The sequence below is a fragment of the Haemaphysalis longicornis genome, unplaced genomic scaffold (assembly GCF_048455015.1).
Source record: "Haemaphysalis longicornis isolate Haplotype H1 unplaced genomic scaffold, Haemaphysalis longicornis Haplotype H1 scaffold_6, whole genome shotgun sequence".
Taxonomy (NCBI): Eukaryota; Metazoa; Arthropoda; class Arachnida; order Ixodida; family Ixodidae; genus Haemaphysalis; species Haemaphysalis longicornis.
In genome coordinates, this window is record NW_027526407.1 from 41,768,481 (window position 1) to 41,787,054 (window position 18,574).

General features: G+C 45.4%; 1 protein-coding gene across 3 annotated transcripts in view; it reads left to right on the forward strand.

Annotated features, from left to right (window-relative positions):
* Positions 1 to 15,449, forward strand: part of LOC144142516 (uncharacterized) — a 119,136-nt gene extending 103,687 nt beyond the window's left edge. For 2 of the 3 annotated variants that reach the window (XM_077674089.1, XM_077674090.1), the window contains 3 exons: positions 10,862 to 10,978; positions 11,371 to 11,481; positions 12,597 to 12,615. In XM_077674089.1, the coding sequence (XP_077530215.1) occupies positions 10,862 to 10,977 (116 nt within the window). In that variant the 3' untranslated portion in view covers position 10,978; positions 11,371 to 11,481; positions 12,597 to 12,615. Of the gene's footprint in view, positions 1 to 10,861; positions 10,979 to 11,370; positions 11,482 to 12,596; positions 12,717 to 13,901 lie in introns of those variants that run through there. The other variant, XM_077674088.1, reaches the window with a different exon arrangement.
* Positions 15,450 to 18,574: the final 3,125 nt, after the last annotated feature.

Sequence of the window (18,574 nt, forward strand, 5' to 3'; positions counted from 1 at the left end):
GCATAACTATGTGTTGACTATCATTGGGCACACACAGAGTGACAATGCCTGGAAAATATGGGGAGGTGGTAGGAAATGTGGATTCTCCAGAAGGCAGTGGAAAACTCGGCAAGTCATGAAGATGACAGCGATGACAATTGATTTGATTGATAGACGTCGGCTTAATAACACAAAGAACCCACGTTCGATTCCCACCACGAGAAAAGTTTTTCTTTACGCACTTGACGCGTCTTCGCTTATCGTCATCATCGTCTTGTGAAAAACATTCTGTAAAGTTTTTTTTTTTTACCCACAGTGCGTTTTGACGCGTGAAAGCGAACGCCTACAGTGAGGCATAGAAAACTCCGCTTTAAATTCAGTTGATAGTAAGCGCTTGACGTGGACAGTTATCCGCTTTGTATAGTGTTCTTTCGCGCTTTTTTTTTCAATATTTCTAGCGACGCTTGGTAATAAAATATTTGCGTCCAAGTAGACGAAAGGGTGCGGCCGGAAGTTGACCAGCCCCTGTTCCGCAGCTGTCTAACAGGTGGCCGAAATAGTTGCCCCCACTAAGGCGGACAGATGGTATTTGACGCCCCAGTAATTTTTGTGCATCAGTTATAACGATTCTGACTACAACGTCCTGTAGTCGCTCCATGCTTAGCTATAGGGGGCGGAAGCTTTCTCCCTTTCCCTCTCACAGAAAGGATCCGTGGAAGAAATACCAAAATAAAGAAATTCCCGTATCTCCACGAAGTGAATCATGACGAGTGGGCGAAGCACTGGGGATCTTTCTTACCGTAAATCACCTGTGGCGTTGCCCACTCGCGCATGTCATTGAGTGACAACGCGTGTGTACAGTATATACAATTCCAATCCAATCCAATCCGATACAGTTCAATTTAATTTAACCCATTTCAATTCAATACAATCCAAATCCAATCCAATGCTCCTCGCGCATGCGCAACACTGTGTACACGGACGCCAAGCCCCGGACAAAGCGAGGTACTAAGGGGCTTCGCCCCTAAAAATGATAATAGTAATGGCGGGACACGTAGCAGGCTGCTCAGCCCTTACCTCCACTCCTGGCTAGAAACCGTAGCAGCTGAAATAGCAGACTGCTAGTGAAACCACGAAGTTCGGCAGGCTGTTTATCAGCATTGGACGTAGAAACAGCTTCGTCTTAGTAAACCAAAAAAAAATTAAATTCCGCCTTTTCCTCGAGTATTCAAAACTGTTGTTGCAGAGTGTTGATTATATACTTACCGCACTTCTCTACATACAAAAGTTCAAGACTGGGGGTTTTATGCATTAAGGCTACATACGGGCTATGAGGCGCGCCGTAGTGGAAAGCTCTCAATTACCGTTGACTTCTCGGGGAACTTGTCTTCTGTAGACGCAATAATGGCCGACGTGGCAGGGCACCACTTATAATGGAGGGTTCGGCAAGAGGTTAATCAGCGTTGGCCTTGAGCTTTATGGCTGGTGGTTGAACCAGCCATGAAGCCATACCAACCAGCGTGGCAACGGGGTAAAATATAATCCAGAGAGCTGAGTTTTCTGTAGTGATAGTTTTTCGTTCAATAGAACACACTCATCTATTCAGAGCCATTGAGCACTGCACAAAATCTGGCGCTCCCAATAGGCTGCATTTTGCGCTTCATTCAGTGTGTATCGAATTTCCAGTCTCGTTGAACGAATGTCTCGTAAGTCACGCACTAAAGGGCCGTTTGAAGCTCTCGCGTAACAAAAATACGGGATGCTCTCCCGTTTAGTTGAAAAATTGCCGGACGCATACGCTCGCAAGGTTAGTGGGCCTCTCTTGCTTTTAAATGCAGAGCATTTCAGTAACTCACGATGTCACCCGCGTTGACGTCCGTAGTCCGCACCGCACCCCTCCCTACTATATAAAAAAAAATACTATCCGGCGCCCGGTTTCGATCCCTCGACCCTGCGGGCGGAACGCAATGTACATGGTGCTCTACCCACTGCGCCACAAAGCCGACACAGAATGGGACGCTACGAACGCGCCTTATATCGTTGACTCATTCAAATTACTGCTGACGAGCGCTCTCTCGTCAGCAGTTGCCACAAGTGCAACAACAATAACGTAACGCAAACTATTTAACGTCGTGCGCCCCCGTAAATGCTCTGCATTTGATCGTGCCCCTCGCGAGGGGGGTGTTTCACTGCGTCTTCTCTCGGTCGCGGGACCCGTGGCGCCATCTGGCGGAGGCGCGGCACAACTCGTAGCACTTTCTTTGAAAAACAGCCTCGAAAGCGCGGCAAATATGAAATAGGGATGACGCGCTTTCGAGGCAATCCGCCGACGCGGCTGCTTTGTGTACAGACTCGGCGGCGAGCGTCCCGGGATTGTGGTGCCGACCGAACCACATTTTTTATCTCATTTGTCGGCCGCTTATCCTTCACCCATCGCGGTGGCTCAGTATAGCAAGGGGGTTGTGCTGCGGAGTCCAAGGACGCGAGTTCTGTCCCGGGCGCCGTGGCTGCTGGCGAAAAGCGAAAACACCGGCATACCGAGATTTCGGCGCACGTTAAAAATCCCCACGTGGTCAAATTATTCCGGCACCTCCACTACGGCACGCCTTATAACCCGGGTGCAGCTACGGTGCATTAAATCCTAACATTTCTTTTCTTTTTTTTTCTATGTTTGATGTTCCGTTTACGCTATGCGAGGTTGATACCGCACTAAGATTTCGGAGGCGTGGGGCTCCAGGTACTGGCAGAATCGTCAACCAAGTGTTCTGCAACGAGCCGTGACGACGCCATATGGGCTCCTGGGATTATTCAACCACTATTAATTGATATGAGCCATCCCTTTCTCGCGAATACGAGCCGTGGTGGGGCCTTTCCTTAAGCATGCGAAACCAGACTTCCGGGTAACCAGGTGGCGGTGTCTTAATACCGGCCTGTTTCTTTTAGATCCTGTGTGAAGAAATTTCTGACAACGCTTGTCCATGAGAGATTACCCAGGTGCCTCGAGCATACTAAACTACCTTACTGCGTGACTGGCTTCGAAAAATGTTGAGTACCGAATATAGCGTTCTGGGTCTTATCAGCCACGTCGAACACAACCAAGGTTATGGAGTGCCGAATTTGGCAGTTCTTGACGTTTCTAAGACTTCCGATTCCGTGTGACAACAGCCTTTAACGGGCAGACTGCATTTAATGGATCGGTTAGGAAACCTACTCCATTTTGCGGGAAGTTGCTCATGGTCCGGTACGTGCAAATGTTAGGGAGTGTGCTAAGGAACGAAAAGAGCATCTCGTGCGGTATACTTCCGGGTAGTGTTAGGTCCCCTATAAATTTCGGTGTGGCCATGGTTGGACTACCTAGAGCGCCAAAAAACGAGCGACGACCAGCACAAATATCTGCTTACCCATTCATGTACGACGATGCCTGAATTTCGTTTTTCGGGAAACCAACACAAGAGCCAGTAGTACTCCCTCAACATACTGTTCACGCCGTGCATGCAGACACACCTGTTCAAAGTCGTCATCATGCTCCCAGGCAAGACATCTGACTTTGTTGTGTTCGCTAGGGACCTGTAACGGTTCACCCACCTGTAATTAACACTAGGAATTTTCGTCTTCCATCAATTCACTCACGTCCGGTTTCTTTGGGTCCGCCTTGACAGCAGACTGTTCGGGCGATGGATAGTGGACACAATTGTTTTGTCCCTGATTCCACGCGTGAACATTTGTGGAATTGTGGGAGCTTGGGGGGAATCGCTTTTCATTAATTCTCAAGCTTGATTTATTGATTGTGGGGCTTAACGCGCCGACGCAACGCAGGCGATGAGGCGCGCCGTCGTGGAGGGCTCCGGATTAATTTTGACCACCTGCGGATCTTTATCGTGCGCCGAAATCTCGCACACACGGGCGTTTTTGTTTTTCGCCTCCATCAGAAAAGCGGCCGCCACGGCCGGGAATCGAACCCGCTACTTCGTGCTAAGCAGCGCAACACCTTAGCCACTGAGCCACCGCGGCGTGTAATTCTTAAGCTACACTCCGCCCAGATAGTGAGTCCCATTTCACAGCAGCTGCCACTGCCTTCTCTTTAGGCTCGAGTTACACAGGTAAAGGTTGAGGATACCTTTCGGGGTTCCACAAGGAGTGGAACACGAGAAGACCGTGCAGGAAGCTCAGTTTTTTACACTGCGTTTGCTGGGCTCACAGAGGTTACTAGCTCACTAATGCTTCAATGAGATACCTAGCTGGACGAGCATTAGTACATGGCTTTGTACATGATGATTGATGATTGCAATGGTATCCCCTTGGTAACGGGGTAAGGACGAGTAATTTTACCAAAGAATCTACTATATTTATGTTTTATACTCATCGTTTAATTCTAGCGCTGCTCTTAGGGCAGGCTCAGAATACTTTTTTTTTCTGTAACAGGGGGCAGCTGCCCTAGCAGTATTCCCATCTCTTCTTTTCTTCCACCAGCATTCTAATCTTCTTTCAGTCGTCTCGACAGCCTTAAAGCTAACACCCTCTGTGCTACCCTTAAATCCAAGGGCTTCTGGAATCATTATATTTCTCTCATGTAATTGTGGATGGATACACTCATATTCCAACACTATGTGCCACATAGTTTGTGTTTCTTTTCCACAGACCACGCATACCCCATCATTTTGTGTATACTTCCCCACAAAGCTCTTAGTTCTCAAGAAACCTGCTCTAGCATCAGAAAGCAAAGCACTTCCCTTGGAATTATTGTATAAATTTTCCTTTCTGATGTCCTGTTTCGCTGCCCGGTACATCTCTAACGACCTTTTAGCTTCCATTTTTTCTCCCCATTTATTTTTTTTTCTATCTGTCTTGCTTCTTTGTGGTATCTTCGCTGTGTTTGATTCTCCACTGTTCTTTCTGTATTTCATCGTTAGCCTTCTAGACTTCCCTGCCACTGCGTGTCCCGCTATTCATGTATAGGGACCTAAAAGCCTTAGCTTCCCACCTACGTTGATCCATTGCTCCCAACCTGCCCTCAAAACATATTTTACTGTGAGCTCCTCGAACTTCAAGCGACGCCCACCCATACCGCCCTCCCCTGCTTTATGGTTGTTTTACCATGCGCTCCTACTGCCGAACGACCTACCGTTGTCTAGTTCACTTCAAGGCTTGATAGGGCGTCTGATTTCAAGCAGGCTACATCATTCGCAAATTTGAGGCTTTGCTCCTTTCCGAATTTTAAATGCAGAGCATTTGTATAACTCAGGATGTCACCCGTGTGTCGGCGTCCGCAGCAGCCAGCCTCCCCCTACACTATAAAAAGAAATAACAGTTACCGGCGCCTGGTTCCGATCCCACGACCCTGCGGGCGGAACGCAAGGTACATGTTGCTCTACCCACTGCGCCACAAAGCCGACACAGAATGAAAGGCTACGAACGCGCCTTATATCCTTGACTCATTCAAACTACGTCAAGAAGCTGCTGATACAACGCATTCACTACCTGTGGGCGGAACGCGAGGTACATGGTGCTCTTCCCACTGCGCCACAAAACCGACACAGAATCAAAGGCTACGAACGCGCCTTATATCCTTGACTCATTCAAACTACGTCGTCAGCGGCGTGCGTTGGCGACTCAGCGGCGTGCTAGCGGCGTGATAGCTGCGTGGTGTACACGTGATAGCACCAACCCCCCAAACACTAAACGTTAACGCAATACACCCACCCCCTATGCGACGCATTTACTCGAGTCCCCCTCGCGGGGAGATGGGTCCATTTTTTTTACTACTTTTTATCTCTTATACCCCCGCAGAGCCATGTGCTTCATGACAGCTGCGTTTCGCTTTCCTTTATTTTGAAGTTCCTCCTCGTGAGCTCTTCAGTAGTTTTCTCCTTCGCGCATCCACACTCCTAAATATTTATATTCCTTGACTCTTGGTAATTCGCCATGCTCAATTGAAGCTGAGTCAGTGCTAGGGTCATTGAAGACCGTTATTCCCAATTTTTCAATGCTAAAATTTAACCGGAGGTCTGTGGCTTCCTGGCCACTAATATTTATGAGTCATTGCATATATGTATGGCTAGGCTATCTGCTGAGGGAACAATGTCGTCTGCGTAAAACATTCACGCTGTTCTATCACTTCTCCTTGCCCCGTGTGCGGTAGGTTGAACCCTACTTGACTTTTTCCCGTTTATTTTCTAGCCCTGCAATGTAAAGCATAAACAGTATTGGGCTCAAAGAATATTCCTGCTTCAGTACTCGATATGTGTTGACTTGCCGTGCACATTTCTGCCCTTCCCATGTCAGGTACTGTCTGTTGGGTTTATAAAGATTGCTTTATGGAACTGTATTAACTCCTCATCTAAGCCCTGGAAATTCAGCACTCTCCACAGCAGTCCTCTGTTTACGTTGTCATATGCCCCTTTAATGCCCATGAACTTGCGTAATCCACAATTGTCTATTCTGATATTTCGTTATTGAAGTGCACTGTGTTATACCGAACAAATTATCATCCAAGCGCCTGTGTTCTCTAAATTCATTCTGTAGTTCGCCTAGGATATCATTTTCTTCCATTCATGCTTGGATTTCTGATTTTATCGCCTGTAGTACGAATCTATGCACCACTGATGTTACTGTAAGTGGGCTGTATGGATCAGCACTGGCTTTGCTTAATCCTACTTTGTAGCCAATCCTCGGGTATTTGCTTGGGGGAAACCGTTTGCATGCTTTGCTTCCAATTAAGTTTTCTCAAATGTATTTCTCTCTCTCTGGCGCTGTTGTGATCGGTGTAGGCGTCACTTTCTCTGTTTCTCTAAACTTCTTCCTAATCACTCGATGAACATGTGTCAATGTCTGTTCTCCTTCAAAATGTTTCCTCTCGTCATCCGTCAAGAAGTTTTGATCAATATTGTTTTTTGAGCCTCCTATTTTTACCTGGTTTCAAAACGTCTTCGCTCCGCTTTTGTCCTTCCGTATTTCTGCCATCCATTGGTCGGTTTTTTGTTTGATCTTTGCTTACCCCATTTTCTGCAGTTCCAGTTCTTTCCCCCGGTTGCTATATATCCCATTTTTATTTAACTACCTACGGTTCCATATCAATTCTTTTTTTGACTCTCTAAGTTATCTCGACTCATATTCCTGCTCGTCAATAGCATTTTTTATTTCCATATTCCACCAGCTTCTCGGCTTTCTCTTCCCGTTCCATCGGCTTCGTTGTTTGGCTTCACCCATTTCATGCTTTATGAACTCGATCATTTCGTTGTAATCCCAATTTTTGTCTGGGTATTTATTGATTTCATCTTCCATTCTATCAGCGATGATATTAACTGCTCATTGTTCAAATTAGTTCCTCCGACTGTACCTATTTCTAAACCTGTCCGGGTTGCTCTTGTAAGCGCAAGGAAAGCCTCTTGTGGTCGCTTACTAAGCTGTGTGTTCTGTTTTCATATATCCTCATTTCCCACAAACTTCTGTATACTGTTTCGGAGACAAGAATATAGTCTATGTTGGACTGTCTGTTACGGCTTTTGCCATGTTATTTGTCCGTCACAATTGTTTTCTGTGTTGACTATTACTAGCCGGTTTTCCTGACATCGATCTATCACTAGAGAGCCATTGTGATCTGCGTAACCATCGAAATCTTCTATGTGGGCATCCACATCTCCAACAAAGATTATTTCACCTGAAAATTTGAAATCGTTGATATCTCTTCTCAGACAGTTTAACATTTTCGCATTTTATTCCCTAACTCCGCTAGCGGCACATGGATAAGCAAATTTTAACCATGTATTTTTCCCTGCTATCGTGCCTTTAAGCCATAGATGCTGCTTACAGCTTTCGTGCATACTCTGCCAGTCTTTTCCTTGCTTAATAAGCATGCCGCCACCTCCCCATCTCTTCATTCCTGGGGTCCTGTTGCATCCTTCGCAGACATAATTGTATATGACAGGTGGGACTTCTAGATCTCGGAAGTGAGTCTCGGCTAAAGCGTACACGTTTATTTCTTCCCGCTCAAGTTGGTTTTACATTTCCACCCACGTATCAGGCTTGCTGCCGCCCTGCATATTTATGTAGCTGATTATATATTTATTGCATTTGTTTTTTTCTTTTTGCTTCCAACTTACGTTTCTTTTTGTTTCTTGCTTAATTGTTCGCTCTATTGTGTTTCCTTAAACTGCCTTTGTTAACATTCTCAGCTATGTCTGTAGGGTCTTCGACTAGCTCTAGGCCTGGCTGCGTCCCAAAGGTGTGTGTGCATACGTTCCTCGCTTCCCATATGTCGCCTAGATCGCCTTCCCTAGCTTCGCGGGGCCCCCTGAAAAAGCTAACGCTCTCCCCCAAGCGCCCTACATTGTTTCCTAGTTTGGGGCTGAAGTGAATCCCATCCCACTGAAAGCTGGTCTGTGTCCAATGCTCCTGATTACCCTGTTTACTTCAAACCCGACACCATCTCATGCGCCCTATGCACTCAACACCCGGAAGTTTTTTGTGTTTTCAGTGGCCAGGGAGAAGCAGCCGTTAATTCTACCAAGGTCTCATGAAAGCATCTGGTGCAAGCTCCACATTCTTGACAGGAGAGCCGCGCACAACGTACCTGTGGAAGCGGGCAGATTATTTTGTCTTTGAACACTTGGTGGAAACTTAACAAGCACCCAACAAATTTTATGTTGTGCTGAATGATCGGCTACGACGGACTAGCGCAGTGGGGTCCGTTCAAGTTCAAGTTCAGTTTATTTTGCATCAGTATATACGCAAAAACTTCACTTCATTATATGTGATCCCAGCGGTACGGCTTAATTTGGCTGCTCGACTAGACCACGTGGTATCCTCCACAGAAAGCGAGTGCAGCGCTAGTACAAGATGTTTAGTAGTAGGGGTTTCCACGTGCACTATCAGCGGCTTCCGTCAAGCACTCCGAGGTGGCTGATCGGCTGACTGTGGGTTTTTGCCTACTTTGACAACTTCCTGTGGCCACGGGATTATCTGCAGATGAGCAGTTATCGATTATTTCAATTCCTGCGTGCTCACTAGCACCATCAACGCCATCAACCTTTTGTCACAAATAGACTAACAAGCTCACACGCATCGTTCACACCGGAACCTGACTGCAGCCTGGTTATTCAAAATACGCCTCGTGCGATCACCTCTGTGCTTGTCATGTGCCGTAATAGGAGGGGTGCAACACTATCTAATAGGTTACCCACATAGAGTGTGCCGCAGGTCGGCTGAACTTGTTCACGGCGATGCGAAAGCTTGTAGCCTCATACACCACGCTAGACCACAATGGTTTCCCAAAGAGGCATTATATACTGCGTAGAGAGGTGTTGCGGATCCTTATAGTTCCTTTTGGGTCAGAGATTTCGCGTACTGAAGGTGATATAGCCATGCTCTTAACCCATGAACTCCACTGGGGCGGCGAAATTGCTGTCCTATCTTTCTACGCTACCACCACGTGATCCAAAAACACCGCCAATAAACCAACCTATGTATAATAGGTATCGTAATTGAGAAAGGAAACAAATCGTTGCAATCTGTTAAATATCATTTCCTGCCACTGCTCCATAAAGATGGCGGCTGGAAAACTTGCGTCCCGTAAGGTCAAAGAGTTCTGTAGGTTGACTATCGGCACTCGCCGTGAAGCTTTCTAGCTAGTGCCTCTAATAGCTGAGTCCAAGTAATGGCAAAAAGCATTTGCAAGTGAATGAACTGAAGTGCGACGAACCTTAACAAGATCTGGCAACCCTGGCCTAGTATTGCAATGTAGCAATATCGCTGATCGATTCTCTTTAACGATCGTTTCAGACGTTTCTTGAGGATACGTAGTAGGATGCTGGTCCATACTCGACACTTGGGCACTGCACATCCAACAGATGATAAGCAACGCTAACCACACGTTTGGGTACCTACGCCGTAACTTTTCTAGAGCTCCATCCTTATTCAAATTAGCCCTCTACAAAACAATAATTCGACCTAAATTAGAATATGCGTCTTCGGTATGGGATCCGTGTTACCACAACTTGATTACATCGCTTGAACTAGTTCAGAATAATTTTACGCGTTTCATATTTTCAAATTACAATCGCACTGCCAGCATATCTGGAATGAAAACTAATTTATCATTGCCTACTTTGCCGTCTCGAAGAAAAGTGTCCCGCCTATCAACTTTTCATAAATTGTACCATTATTCTATCTTGCGCAATGAACTTATTCCACAGCCCCAGTATTTTTCCCATCGACTCGATCACCGTGACAAAGTTGGCATTAGGACCTATCATACTAATGCAGCTGCACAGTCGTTCTTGCCTCGCTCTTCCCGTGAATGGAATAACCTGGCTTCTGAAATTGTGTCTGTTAATGATAACCATCATTTTCGTGAAACACTAGCTAGAACTGTGTACTCAGGATCTGCTTAATGTATTTTTGATCTTAGCACGCTGAAATATTTATTGTAATCATTCTAACACTATTTTATTTCTTTCTGTTCACCATGTACCATATCTTGCAATGTAAACCACTCCCCTTTGTAATGCCGTTTGTCCCTGAGGGTATAATAAATAAATAATAAAATAAATATCTATCTAGAAATGCTGGTGGCTCAAAACGTTACATCCTTATAGGAAGGCCAAGTAGTGCGGCAGATTTTCAGGCCCTCTCTCCTTACCTCTGTAACTGGAAACTGGAAAGTTGTTTCCCAGTAAGGCTGCCAAACAGTATTTCTTAGCGTCGTCCTGATTAACTATGTTAGAGTTAAGACTATCTGACGGCAATATATTAGTAAAAGTAAGAAACCTAGCAGGCTGTTCGTCAGCGCTCCGTTCTGACTATCTAGCAAGACTACTGTCTGAAATCGTTGTGTCCCGCAAGGCTTAAGGGTGCAGCAGGCCGCTTATATCAAGTTCATTTCCAGAGCAAAATGTTCTACTCGCCTGCGACAACTGCTCACTCCAAGAGCAAGAGCACCTGCTCTCCGACCAAGACATCGGTAGAAAGCAAAACGACGCAGTCCCAGAGGGCAAAGCTTGAGGTAACCGTGCCCATTTTAATGACCTCCCAAAATAATGCTCAAAGGCGCTAATGCGAATTCATGAGTTATTAACTTCGCTGCATACGGAAATGATAATTTCCAGTATCCTCGCGGCAACATTTTATTGCACAATACAAAACATTGGTTTGAAAGAATTCTGCGGGCTGTAGAAATGCATACACAACCTCAAAATTTCCACTTTCGTTTGCTCCTTGGACATGTATGTCCGGTACTGGGAATAGTAGTAATGGCTCTACTCCGTTCAGTACATCCATTTCATCCTATTCCTAAGCTAAAGTATGAGGTTTTCCCACTGGTGTTGCGTAGTTTAAGGGCAGACCTTATTGAAACAAGCAGTATTTACAAATTTCCTTCCGGATACACATTCCCAGAACAAGAAGAGCTACCCTCCAAACGCAACTACCCACCCCAGATTCAAGTGGACCAGCCCTCCGCCCAAATCATTGGAAGAAAGCGGAACAACGAACTTCCAGAGGACAACGGTGAGTTTAACTACTTTGTAAATTTTTACAAAAAAGAATGATCTCTTGTAATCCAGTTCTTCAACTCAACTCCACACCAAGAAGTCATCTCCCAAATGACTGGTCCCGCATTCTGCAGAGAACAGATTTGCGAGGATTCTAAAGGCAGCGAAACACGGATACGCACAAGAAAGCGGGGGGGGGGGGGCGAAACTTCTTATAGGAAAATTGTAAAACATTGCGTAGCATTCTTTGGAGGCTTCTGTGTTGCCTTCGTAAAAGCCTGATTCCCCCGCCTACACGCTCTCCTGCATACTAGGACATTGTCTGGCGTAATGGCTCGACGTTTTATTTCCTGGTGTTCTACCAACCTGTTTTGTGAGCTCTGAAATAGGTGGCTTGATTAATCCGTCTGTCCAGCACCTTTGTCAAGCTCACTATCGTAAAAACCAATTTAATGCACATTTTTAATAAACGAAGACATTTTATTTCCTGGTGTTCTACCAACCTGTTTTGTGAGCTCTGAAATAGGTGGCTTGATTAATCCGTCTGTCCAGCACCTTTGTCAAGCTGACTATCGTAAAAACCAATTTAATGCACATTTTTAATAAACGAACACTGCGGGTCTCCAAAGAGCGTGTTGTGCCCTCAGTGTACAGATTGTGACTGTTGCTATAAGCTGTGGACATGTACAAGACATAGCACCATTGGTATTAGTTTGTAGCGGGTTTACCTTTGCATAGTTTGTCTTTATTCCCGCTGTGTAGAAATTCTTTCTATTGCTGCACGACCTAAGCTGGTGTTAACGCTAAGTTATTCGTACATAGATGGCGCTAGCGGCCTTTGTAGCGCGACAGGAAAGTTAATATTTGGGCCGAGCCTGCCTGAAAGTTGAGGGTATACTATAGACAAACGCGCGCTGCTCATTCAAGAGGATTCGCGTGAAGCTTGTTCTGACGGCAACATTGTGCTGCACTGTTATACATCAATGATTTACTTCGTTGAGTGATACTACCTATTGACGATCAAAATTAAACCTAGTCCTCCTATGTTCGCACTTTCATTTGGTAATATAACTTCACACCATATGTTACCCAGTAGTGACTTCAACTGTGCCCCAATCTACCCAATCACAGAACAAGCAAAGCTGCTGCCCCACCCAAAGTGCGGACACGGAGAAGTCGCGGACCTACGAATTCCCCACCAGGACATTTGACCAAACGGAAACAGGGAAGTCCCGCGGAGAGAAGGGGAAGGTAGCTACATGTGCTCATAATAATTTTCGGAAGAAAACGTACTAAAGAGAACATTCTAAATTTAAAGTTAGTGCGCTAACCTAACTGCAAAGCGAAAGAACATTACCACAAAGACTCGTCGTAATATAGTCAAAGTTTATTTGTGAACGCTCTCATCGCTGTAAAAACTATAGAGAGTTCAAACAGGCTTCTGCTGGCGCTTGTTGTCATGTAAAGGCATTTGAGGCGCTAGTGATGGTTATACAGTAATACCTCGTTAACTCGAACTCGCGTATCTGAAAAAATCAGCAAAGTTGAATTTTCCGCCACATCGAACCATTTCCTATACGTCCCATCTATTTGTTGCCCTTTATTTCGGAGTATTTTTGGGCCAAGCTGCGGATATCTCGGAATCTTGACCGAGACTGGAACGAAAATTTCGCCGCAGCGGACAGTTTCCCAAAATTGGCGCGATGATGCCGTGCCTAAGTCCCACCATTTTTTTTATCGTTTAGCCGCGCCTACAACAAAGCCGATGTTTTCCCAAAAGTGATGTCTGAGCCTAGAGGCATATCAACTTCGTCAAGCAACCTGTGGCACGTAATGTGACAGTACAGACATGCGCAGAGGTACAGTGTACTAATATGTCCGCGCGCAGAAAAACCCAATGGAGGGCGCGGGTTCCTTTTGCGATGAAAAACATATGGAGCACAGGCGTTTCCCGGAGAACTCGATATTTCATGGCGGTTCGCGCAACTTTGCTTATCTTGAAAATCCGCTTATCTCCAAATATTTCCCTGTTTTTACTACTTCGAGTTAACGAGGTATTACTGTAATTAAAATTATTAGTTTCTTCTTGCGTAGTACCAACTTTGCACGATGTATTCCCACTTATTTAAGAGAGAAAGAAGGCACCGACCAAGTAATGAAAAAGAAACAAATTAAAAGACGTTTCGGCTCCCGCACGGGAGCCTTGTTCACAATCTTTCTCTGTTAACAAGGCTTCCATGCGGGAGCCGAAATATCTTTTAAGTTTTTTCTTTTTCATTACTTGGTCGGTGCTCTCTTTCTCTCTCAAATGTACCCTCGATCCCGACCAGACGGGCGTCCGTCAAACCCTTGACTTTATTCCTACTTATATCACTGGTATTATACACTCGTGGGTAATCCTTTACTAACCCGTTACTGACTTCGCTTTTCCCGCAGTCAATGCAATTCTACGACAATTGGAGGCACTCCTCCACCAGTACTCCGCATTTCCTGAACAAGCGGACATACCTCTCCGCAGTGGCACTGGGCGAAGGCGAAACCAAATCCCTGGGGGAGAACGTTTCCACGCGGCGACTGTCGCCGCATGACAGCGGTATTCCCGTTTTGCATGCCCTCGGCGTGCCGCACCAGGATATTCAGGCCTGGTTTAGAAAGGCAGAAAGCTATTTCTACTCCCGCCGCATCTACGAAAACAGTCAAAAGTATTCGATAACATCGAACTCACTCACACCTCAGGTACAGGAAGCGGTTAGGGACATACTGGCGTCCCCACCAAAAACCCATGCGTATGAATGTCTCCTTATCTCGTTGTTCAGAAGAAACATGTCTGCTCTGAATCCTGGTAGAAGTAAGCCGATTGGTTTCCACACGTTCGTACAACAACTTCCTTATGAGCTGAGGGTGAACTTAAAATCGCATTGTACGGAAACTATTGCTAATTCTGCGCGCCTTTGTCGCTAATATCAGTTCTTGCAAGTGCTAAAACGAGATGAGGAGATTTCTCTCTGTATGTGACTTTTCCGAAGGATTTGGGGAGGGGGGGGGGGGGGGGGCATAACGTTTTGTTGTGAACCTGCCCTGTAACAACAAGATTGTGCTCAAATCTGTAATAGTATGCTGTCGTCCGGGTGCCACCATTTGAATGCTTTAGTGCTGGCACTTCGGAAAACCGCGTTATGTGTTCCTTTCTTCTTACCTCGCGCCGTGTTCTGGATTTATATTATTCATTTTTGTAATCCTAAGGGGCTCCAGAAACTAAGATTCTCTAAAAATATCACTTATAATGAATTACTTTCCTTAGGTCTTTATTTGCGTTCTTTTAGATGTTAAATATCCTGTTGCTTTTATCTCCAGCACATTTCTTTTTTGTTTATTACTGGAGCTCATAGTGCATACTCAGGAGCACGCCTTTCACAGGACAGCCTTCCTCGTTGTTTTTAATTTTCACTTTTATCTAAGGAAATGTCTGAGTTTGTTACCCTCCAGAAAAATGTTTGTGTGTGTTTGAAATTTTGTTCTCTTCTCATAGTCCTTGTACTTGTTCTCTTCAAGGAAAGGGTTTTATACTGAAGTAGTCCATGCTGATCTGTGAACCGAAATGAACAACTAATGTTACAACTATTTATCTGTGGTATTGCAATAGTATTTTGGGAAAATCCCACGGTGGTCAACAGCAGGAGAAAAGCAGGACGCTGCAGCTCACGTTTCGTGAGGCGGCTGCTCTTTAAGACATGCAGCGTGTGAAGAACAGTTCTTGGCAGCTGATGAATGACGAATAAATACTTGCCATTGAACCCTTTCTAAAGTACATTGACGAAACTCGCATGCAACCTGTAATCACTGTTATTGTCTGCCAGACATGTGGAGTAAGCCGTAGCCAACCCCTCGTAGCTCCTAGGCACCGTAATAACATTGCGGTAGCCACCACTTTTGTCGCGATCATCTCTAAAGTCATAATAAATGTCATTAAAAGCAAATTTCCTAGCACAGCGTTTTATTTTAATTCTACACATGCGTATTTGAACATTCAGATGTTTAATTACTGGTGATTTGGCCGCACGTAAGGGTTCAGACACTGTACCGAAGTACTATCTCTCTTGTCATGCATCTTGCAAGCTTCAACCGTTACGTTCCTATTGTAAATGCAGTTTTTTTATGACGCTTCTATGGGAGTTTATTATCAGTGATTCGCATGTTGCTTTCCTGTTTACTACTTGTCCTCATGTGTACAAATTAGGAACTGCAGCTTATTTTTAAATCATTCTGCGTGGTCTTGTACGTGTGATACCTTAAACATGACGCAGAATTTTGCTTGCGATAAAAAGAGATATGAACAGTTGTTCCTTTCTCGTATTTTTGCGTTTGTGGCTTGAAATTAAATTTGAACTACCAATTCTTCCAAAGTGCTGGTACGGAGTGCTTCTGTAAGGAAAAAAACTCGAGCTAATTTATTGTGACCTTTGCAAAATTCTTATAGATGAGCATTGATTGTTCTACAAAATATTGCACATTGTAACCAGCCTTTTAATCAGCCTTTTACAGGGCTGATTACGATCTGTCCGGCTGTACAGCACCCCTGTCTCCTTCCGGGCGCATGTGACGATTACACGACCATGAAGCCCGACAAGGGCCATTCATGGTCTGTGATGCTCCCACTTTCTTGAAGGCTGCCTTGATCGGACTGTACTTTTTCAGGAGGATCTTCAATTCTTGGAGCATCTCACGGCCATGTTGATCTTGCTTTTTGTTGCCGCCACAGGTGTACTTGCACTAGGTGCCCTCGGTAGGTGTCGGCGTAGATATTCCGTTCGAGACCAAGCTATCTATGTACATCTAGGGCCTGCTGGTGGACGGTTACTCGCGGTATGACGCTACTCAAATGTTCTCCTTACCCTCAGCCAGAACTTCACCTACCGGCCTGCTGACCTACACGTTTGCAAAGTTTTCGGCTGCGATGCCGTTACCAATTATTGATCTTCGCTCGATGTATGCGCCTTTCTGCCTGACAACTGCGTGCTTTCCACTTGCCCCTCCATCGCTGCCAGACATTCGTTTTTATTTCCAGATTTGCAAATTTGTCTCCATAGTGTAATCGAAATACATTTTAGGTACACTTGAGGATTTTTTTAGAAATGAGCCAAATCCACAAGCCGAAACTAAGTCAGATGAAAACTGCAGTGACACGAAAAACGTGGTAACTTTCCCCAAGAAACGAAATCGCAAGAAAATAGGTGAGATAACACCCTGAAAACGGGTACGCAGATCGTATTTTGTATCGAAAATTGGCCAGATTTTGCTGCGGCACGAATAAAATTAGCTAGATTCATTTGCTCAATGGGAGTTTGCTTTTGGCGTGACTGTTCGGACTGTTTCGTGGGCGTTGCTTTTGGCTTGGCTGTTCGGATTGTTTTGTGTGTGCTTAAAAAAGATTTTTGTTGCTTTTCGGAGCTGGCTTATTATGAATTCAGTCGGAAATTAAGATATCGGTGAAATATTTGTTTCCAGACGTTGACGACAAAGTGATCAGAAGAAGAAGTGAAAGAAATGAAACTGGGAGCTGTGAAACAATCGTTTCCATCTTCTCTCCCCCGTCCCTGCAGAGTAAATCTTGTTATTTTCATTTTTTACTCCCATATCATAATGTGCCACAACACAGAAGCCATCAAACGGCTTCAAGGAACAAGTCTCATTGGTTCAGTCTGCCACCTCATAAAGGAATGTATAGCACAAAAAAACAACCACAATGTCCAGGTATGCATCGACTGGGTGCCGGGACACGCGGGTAGCCTCGGACCCAAGGTTTCTCACGTAATCGCGAGCGCGCACAATTCTACGCTTCACTCGATTCCCGAACACCTGGTGCCTCCACTGATTGGCTTCGACCCGGCCAGCCTCGTTGAACGCGAGAAAAAACGAAGAAAGACAACCCTGAGAGACATTACTCCTCAAAATGAGCCCCCTCTTCCAAAGGGCTTACGCCGAGGGGCTCAAATTCTGACCTAGAATGTCCGAACAAGGGCCTCCCTTACCGAAGATGTGCTGCACAAGTGGCGCTCTTACGTTAAAATGGCGGCACGTAGTAGGCGTCGGCTATGCCGCTCTCATCAACCCACCGTACCCCAGCCCGTACTTCAAGGACTCCACAGACAAGCAGGACATTCGACACCTCCTTTAAGACTGTGGTGGCCTACGTGAACTTCCAGCTCGACGCACCCAACAGGTGGTATCATACGAAGAGTGGACGACGCCCAGGAATCCCAATTATATCAAGGCAAGATTGCTCTCCCTGTGGGAGTTTGCCAAATAGTCAGGCGTAGCCCGAACAATTTAGGACAATGAGGAGCCCTACACCCCCTTCCACACAACCCCCCCTTTCTTAGGCCACTGGCCACCCCCTTTTCTTAATAAAGATTTAAACATACATATTACTTAACTAAATAACCGCCGTTCTCAAGCCCTGGCCAATCCTCCCTCTACTGTGGATACGAGCCACTTTATTAAAGTGAAGAAGACATGAGCAGCCTTTTGGAAAGGCCGTGTCTAGAGTGCCGTCCGACGGTACTATAAGCACTCCACTATATCGACGTCCACCTGCGTATTATAACAAAATTTCCGCGTCTGGCACTGTATCGCTCTAGATGACGTAAAGCTAGGCAACCTAATCTAAACATAATATAACATCACCTAACGCACACAAAGAAATCATGTACAACACCAAACCTAACCTAAGCCATAGAAAATATAGTTTAATTTAAAGGTAAAAAAAGAACCGAGGCAAAAGCCAGTCTCGAACGACCTTCCTTGGGATCACGAAGTTGAGAAGGATCCTCTACACTACAACGACAGACGCTTTGGCCGGCGCTACCTTAGTCTTAAATATTCGAATGCCGTTGGACGGCACTATAGCCATGCCTGCAACGATCAGCTACAGTGCCATCGGACAGCACTTTAGACACTGCGTTTTGAAAACTCACGGCAACGCAATTCCGAGCTTGTTAACTTCATGAGTGTCGTCGGGCATGCCCAAAAAAATTATCCTACGGAAGAATTTGAAAAGAGCTGCTAATGCTGCCAAGAGGACTTACCTGCTCTTCAGGTACGGTTCTACT